The 7,470-nt window shown below is 40.3% G+C and overlaps 2 protein-coding genes across 5 annotated transcripts in view; one reads left to right on the top strand and one right to left on the bottom strand.

Moving 5' to 3' along the window:
- Positions 1 to 3,844, bottom strand: part of slc18a1 (solute carrier family 18 member A1) — an 18,016-nt gene extending 14,172 nt beyond the window's left edge. For 2 of the 4 annotated variants that reach the window (XM_088076082.1, XM_088076085.1), the window contains exons 1-4: positions 3,711 to 3,844; positions 3,448 to 3,558; positions 1,658 to 1,746; positions 862 to 1,012 (exon numbers count right to left, since the gene is read on the bottom strand). The gene's annotated coding sequence lies outside the window, so the exon portion shown is untranslated. Of the gene's footprint in view, positions 1 to 861; positions 1,228 to 1,657; positions 1,747 to 3,447; positions 3,559 to 3,710 lie in introns of those variants that run through there. The other 2 variants (XM_088076084.1, XM_088076083.1) reach the window with 2 other exon arrangements.
- Positions 3,845 to 4,294: 450 nt separating this feature from the next.
- Positions 4,295 to 7,470, top strand: LOC121938738 (uncharacterized). The gene is made up of 4 exons (XM_042481906.2): positions 4,295 to 4,412; positions 5,143 to 5,259; positions 5,443 to 5,563; positions 6,316 to 7,470. The coding sequence occupies exons 1-4, from the start codon at positions 4,302 to 4,304 to the stop codon at positions 6,612 to 6,614; spliced, it is 648 nt and encodes a 215-aa protein (XP_042337840.1). The 5' UTR covers positions 4,295 to 4,301; the 3' UTR covers positions 6,615 to 7,470.

Below are 7,470 nucleotides of genomic sequence, written 5' to 3'. Positions count from 1 at the left end.
CAATTTATATTCTGAATTATTTCTTTATGAAAATGTTTCTCGCCTCTCTGTCACTTCGTGATTCAAAAATCAGATAAACCGGCAGCTGCTGATCTTATTTTATGTCTTATATGGTTATTCTTATATTAACAGTTATCCCTCAAAAGTCAAAAGAAACACAACAGACATAAAAATATAAACGCAATGTAATAAAATAAATATAGAACGTCTTCACATCAACTGCATGAAGCTCAGCTGACAGTAAACAATAAAGAAAATGAAAATAGAATAATAAATCTGTAAAATAAATGTGCAACATATCGATACAATAATAAGAAATATAAAAAAAAAGCTCAGCTGAACTTCTACTCTAAAATGTTTTTAAATAGATAATTTAATCTAATCCAATTTCCTGAAATAAGAACACAATAAATCAATACAATAAAGAAGACAATAAAAATAAATTAAATAAATAACATTTGAACTTTGACTGTATGAACATAAAGCTCAACTGTCAGTACACATTCAGGAAAATAAAATAGATTATAAGGTTTTTTTTAAAAAATCAACAAAAAAAGATCAATAAAATAAATAGAACAGAAATATACTCATGAATAAAATGCACATTAATAACTTACATTTAAGAAAACAACAGCTGAAATGAAACTCACCATGAATAAATTATAAATATTTAAATAGCTTAGTTTTTAAATAAAATGAGATAATTAAACTGAAATAAAACTTAAAAATAATAAAATAAAAATAATCAACAAAACTATTTTTGCTGAATAAAGCTCAAATAAATCTAGTAAATAAAGTAAGAGTGAGATTAACTTTAAGCTTTTTTATGTATAATTTAAATAAAATAAAAATCAGACTGACCTCAGTGACGCGATGACAGACGGACAGACGGACAGACGGACAGACGGACAGACGGACAGATGGACGGACAGGTGGCTCCTACCTGCACCTGTGAGGCTTTTCTTCTTCTTCTGCTCCCGTCAGCTGCTGACCGAGCGACTTTATAGCTGACCTGAGGGGAGGAGAGAGGAGACAAGGAGACAAGGAGACAAGGAGACCAGGAGACCAGGAGATGAGGAGATGAAGAGAGAGGAGGTGGATGTTTTCTTTTTTATTCTGATAAAAACAGACAATATGAACACACACACACACACACACACACACACACACACACACACACACACACACACACATCTACACAGCAGCAACACAAATGATACAGCCTCTGACCTGTGTGTGTGTGTGTGTGTGTGTGTGTGTGTGTGTGTGTGTGTGTGTGTGTGTGTCAGTAATTGTGAGCATCTGCTGTCCTTTTATTGAAGCCTGGAACAACCTGCAGGCTGGAGACCTTATCACACACACACATCTACACACACACACACACACACACACTCTGCAGGTCTGTTTACACTGCAGGCCTGTGTGTGTGTGTGTGTGTGTGTGTGTAGATGTGTGTGTGTGAAGTGTTTCATTTCTTTTGTCCTCTCACACACACATGAAGTCACTTCACTTCATATGAGCAAAAATAATCCACAGAACAAACAGAAATTAAACCTTATATGTGATATCTGTGTGTGTGTGTGTGTGTGTGTGTGCGTGCGTGCATGTGTGTGTGTGCGTGCGTGCGTGTGTGTGTGTGTGTGTGTGAATCAGAAACCAGCCGTCTGTCTTCACGTCACAGCTGATCATTGTTTCCAAACCATCATCACAGACTTCCTGCCCTCAGCTGCAGAAGCTGGACCAGACCTGCACAGATTCAAACAAAGAAAGAAATAAAGAAATAAATCAATCAAAAACAACGTCAGCGTTTTAGTGTTTTAGTGAAACTAAAAGTAAAATCTTCACCTTGCGGTCGTTTGCTTCTGTCACCTGTCGGGCTGCTTTTATACCACAGCCGTGATGTTTGTGACATGAACGCTTTGATACTCAAATCCTAAAAAGGCCCTAAAATCCCAGAAATCCCAGAAAATCTTCGAAAGGTCCGAAAACCCAAGAAACTTCCTTAAATCACAGAAACGTCCTCCAAGCCTAAAAACGTCCTAAAAGCCTGAAAATGTCTTAAAGTCCTAGAAAAGTCCTAAAATCTTAGAAACACAGAATGAAAACAGGAGCTACCTGCTGATTCCAGATTTATTTTCTGGTTTTATTTATTTATTTATTTATTTATTTATTTATTATTTATTTCTTTATTATTTATTTCTTTATTATTATCTGGTTTTTGACAGAAACTTCTCTCAGACACCAAAAACAGATTTAACAAACTCTCAGTTTATCTGATTTTTCCCTGAAAACCCGGAGCGTCCCCCTCAGACAGACACAGGACGCAGAGGTCAACCCTTCCCCCGTCCTCTCCTCACCTGTCCTCCCCTGTCCTCTCCTCACCTGTCCTCCCCTGTCCTCTCCTCACCTGTCCTCCCCTGTCGTCCCCTGTTGTCCCCTGTCCTCTCCTGTCCTCCCTGTCCTCTCCTGTCCTCCCCTGTCCTCTCCTGTCCTCTCCTGTTGTCCCCTGTCCTCTCCTGTCCTCCCTGTCCTCTCCTGTCCTCCCCTGTCCTCTCCTGTCCTCTCCTGTTGTCTCCTGTCCTCTCCTGTTGTCTCCTGATCTGACGTGGCTGAAGGTCAGAGGGAGAATTTAGATTCTTAACTTCAGTAGAAATAACGAGCTTCGTTATTCGTGGCGTAAACTAAGCCGTTATCTTGAGAGATTGAGCTTAAAAGTCATTTTCTCGTGACAGATAATCTTTTTGTCTCCAAAAATCGACCTTTTGTTTCCTCAAAAATCAACATAACTCCTGTTAACCTATCATCAAGAAAAAAAAAGTTACCTCAGGATCATAAAAGTCATTTTCTCGTGACAGATTATCGTGCTGTCTTGAAAAAACCAGCCTTGTTTTTTACTCAGAAATAGTCATAAATCAACCTATTATCACAAACAGTGTATTTTATTCTCTCAAGGTCATAAAAGTCATTTTCTCGTGATCTTGGTATCTTGAAAAATTGGTCTTGTTTTTTACTCAAAAATCGTCATAAATCCACTTTTTCAAATGAAAAGTTATTTTATTTATTTTTTATAGTTATTAAATTTTGTTATCCCATGATCATAAAAGTTATTTTCTTGTTTCAAATTAAGTCATTGTCTCCCACAGTCGGGACCTTTTGTTTTCTTGAGAATCGTCATAAATGAACTCGCCAACATGAGAAAACAAGCTATGTTACTTTGAGATAATGCATTAAAAGAATAACTGCAAGCTTGGCTCTTCTTGGCCTCCGTACGGAGCATCAACATGACACTTTAACCCCAAATTCTCTCCCAAAGCGGCAGTTTTCCCTCCTAAAGACATGTGACATAATGTCAAACCGTCCTCGTGTCTCGTGCGGACAGCTCTGTGATTGGCCAGGACCACCTGTCAATCACACAAACACACCTGGACACACACACCTGAAACTCGCCTTTATTGGAAGAGCGATTGTGTCGGATCAGTGTGAGACTCTTCACCTGATGTGTGTCGTCACGTGACGCCGTTAATCACCTTTAATCACCTGTAAACACACACACACATCCTGACACACACACACACACACACACACAGCTCTAATGAGTCTTTATCCCTACATCCAAACCACATCAAGTGTAACCACACACACACACACACACACACACACACACACACACACACACACACACACACACACACAGAGTCAGGCAGCTCTACCTGTCTTGTGTCTCCAGGTGTGTTTTCATCTCTCTGTGGTCTCTGCGGTGTCACGTATCAAACGTCCCCGCCCTCACCTGAGGACGCCCGCGGCGCTTCCAGGAAGGAAGTCTCCAGCGACTGATGCGGTCGAGCTTCAAATGCACCTTGGAGACTTCAGAGGGCCGTGACGGATCAGAGGGGAGGTGAGGGTATAAAAACCAAACGCACCTGAAGGAGGAAACACACAGAGCGAAGACGGTCAGACTTTCATCAATAAAGCTTCAATTATTGAATCGATTTTAGGACTAAATACTGAAAGAGAAAAGATTTTTTTCTGTCAAAAAAGCTAGAAGCTAAAAAAAATCTTATTTTTTGTTGTAAAGGAAAGATTTTTTTTCTAATAATCAGATCAATTATTGGAACAAAAGACAGAAGAGCAGCTCATAAAAAGACAAACAAGCTCAGAAGGGTCAAATATTTCAAAGCTGTAAATCGGTGAATCTTAATTTGACGGCTGGTTTGGTCTCATTGGCACGAGAGCGGCAGGTAGACGGAGGATCAGCGATCGATATCTGACAGCGGGCTGATCGATCGATCGATCCGAGCAGGATGTGGGCGTGGCGCAGCGTCCTGTGCGTGTCTCTGGTCTGCGGTCTCGCTCTGGACTCCAACACCATCAGATCGTCCAAAGAGACGACGCAGCAGAGCGCCGAGCTGCCGGTAAGAAAAAACAACTACTTCACTGCAGTATTTATACCTCATACAATAATACACAGTCATACTTTTTACTGCTCTGCATCCGGCTGAGTATGGAGAACCACAAGTGTCAAAAATGTTAACACGTTTGTTTTTTCACTAATTTATCAATCTATAAAAGATTGGACTAAATTACAAAGTAATTGATTATTTTATATCTTAATGGCAATAAAAAGAGGAATTATAAAAAGATTTTAAAAATAAAATATTAATCTATGTGATGTACTTATTGACTGTTTTTTGTAAATTGTTTTTATTGAACTATTTTTTGATGGATTAATATTTCATTTCTAATTCTTTTTATATATATCTTATTTTTTCTACATAGTTTTTGCTCCCAACTAGGCCCAACATTTTACAACATTTAACTAAAATCTGCATAAAACACAAAAACATGAAGATTTTATTTTATTTTGTTTTTCTATATTTGAGCTTTACACGGTTAAGAGAGTTCTCATTAAAAAAGATCTGGAAAAAGTGTTTTAAAGATATGATACTCTTGTAACATAATATTAAATATGTGACTATAAGATAAGTGTAACCGTAGTGACAAGAAAATGACCTGATTTTTTTTTAACATCAACAAACAACCAAAAGACCTGGAAAAAGTCAATTTCTGATATACACATAGTGATAATAACAACCTTTATTATCTGAGGCGAAAACTGTGACATCACTCTGACCTGTCCATCAGGACGGTTCCCATGGTGACCAGGCGGAGCGTCCTGTTCGGCGTCGCACGGAGACGACGTCCAACTCCAACCGAGGACAAACTCCTGCGTGTTCAACACCCGACTGCGACGTCCCTGCGGTCAGTGAGACAGATTCAAATACAAAAGACGCTGACATACGTTATTATAATTATTATTACTGACGCACGTTATTATAACTATAATTACTGACGCACATTATTCACAGCTTTGCAGCTTAAACCAAAACAAACTTCTCGTGGATATTAACGCTTTGTTTATTGATCTGTTTATTGATCCATCAGACGGGGAGCTGTAGTAACAGAGCTCAGAGGAGACCGTCCTCACAGGACAGACAGTTGGACAGACCGATAGACAGAGAGACAGACAGACAGATCAACACAGACGGCTTCAACAGGACGAAAGGTGAGCAACACAAGTCAACTACGAGTCCCAGAGTGCACTGCTGCAGGAACAGCCAATGAGAGTTTTAGAACCAGCAGCAATTAAAAAAAAAAAAAAACTGTCCATTTATTGACTTCCACCACAGATGTCCAACAGCTGAAACACGCCAGCTGATTTAAAGCAGGAAAAACACCCAATAAACATGGTTCACGTTAAAAAAAAAGTCTGTTTCTACGACGACGCTCGTCACAGCGGGGCTGCTAACTGTGTCCGACAGAAACGTGAGAATTTCCTGAACTAGAGACAGAGTTTAGTGTTGTGGGACTTAACTCGGATTTTAGGACTCTACTCGGACTTTGGGACATTTTTAGGATTTTAAGACATTTCTCTAATTTCAGGACGTTTCTACGATTTGAGGACGTTGCTCAGATTTTAGCATGTTTCTATGATTTTGGACGTTTTGGGGATTTTAGAACATTTCTCAGATTTTAGGATTTTTTTTTTAATTGGGGATATTTCTAGGATATTTGGATATTTATATACTAATACTAGACCATTTCCACGGTTTTGGGATGTTTTAAGGATTTTAGGACGTTCGTAGGATGTCATTTTAAGCTAAAATCATCCGATAAAGAAAAACACGAACTCTGTGGAACATTTTGACACACTTTAAGTACATTTCTCCTCTCAATCCTCCCTGTAGTATTTTCACAGTGTGGTTTGGCTACTGTTACTGCAGTAACTTGCAGTAATGTCTGTATCTGTGTTTCCAGCTCCAGAGATGGCGAGCTGCGTGCGCTCCGGTGACTGCGCGCCCGGTCTGTGCTGCGTCCGGTACCTGACCGGTAAACGCTGCCAGAGGATCCCGGTGGAGGGCGAGGCCTGTCTGCTGCGCGGTTCCGGTAAGCAGCGCAGGAAACTGGGCCGCTGCGACTGCGACGCCGGCCTGTCCTGCACCGCCGAGGCCGGCGGGGCCAAGGGCCAGGGCACGTGTCGGCCCCGGCGGGGCCAGAGCCCGAGGGAAACACGGCATTCTGGGAAGAAGAGGAGGACGGCGGAGACGAGCTGCTGACTCCGTCTCTGTGGACTCTGTAGCTTTTGTTCACGTTTTATTTAAACTTCGGTTCAGTTTGTAGGAAAATGTGGTCAGAGAGACAAAAACTGCTCTGAGAGGAGCCCGACGGAGGGTAGATTTAGGACTTCAGGACATTTCTGGGATTTTAGGATGTTTCCTCGACTTTAGGACACGTCTAAGATTTTAGGATGTTTATGAGATTTTAGGACAGTTCTGGGATGTTTTAGGATTTTAGGACGTTTGAAGGACTTTAGGATGTTTTTACAGATTTAAGGATGTTTCTAAGATTTTAGGACATTTTTAGGACTTTAGGATGTTTTTATAGATTTAAGGATGTTTCTCAGATTTTCGGACATTTTTAGGATTTTAGGATGTTACATTTGTACGCTTCATACTTCATGTTTTGTCATCACGTTCCTGTTCCAAGTGGCCGCATGTTGCCGCTCTGTCAGTGGACTTTTGCATCTACATGTTACGCTCTCGGCATCTTTCTGCGTCTGCTGCCGACGCTCCGGGACGCTGCTGCCGTGATGCTTCTGTTCTTCAATTACTGAATTAATTTAAGGTTAAAACTGGCAGAGAGGTTTCATCTGTGTCTGAGATCATTGACAAACGAGCTGGTTTTTGTGTCCAGACATAACTTCACGTTAACCAGAGCTGCTGAAACATAAAGTTTCAGCGTAACATCTGCGTATCCACCAATTAAAACGTACAAATGTAACGTTTCTGTGGTTTGCAGAAACATACGCCAACATTTATTCTGTCCACCGAGCTGCAGTGAGCCACCAATAAAATATGTGCTTCAGTATAGTTATTTCAGTCAATAAAAGTCTCTATAGTTTATAAAAAATAA

Source organism: Plectropomus leopardus, chromosome 4 (assembly GCF_026936395.1).
Source record: "Plectropomus leopardus strain MGB_pleo_1.0 chromosome 4, ASM2693639v1, whole genome shotgun sequence".
In the NCBI taxonomy this organism is placed as follows: Eukaryota; Metazoa; Chordata; class Actinopteri; order Perciformes; family Serranidae; genus Plectropomus; species Plectropomus leopardus.
This window is presented reverse-complemented; position numbering and strand designations above follow the sequence as displayed.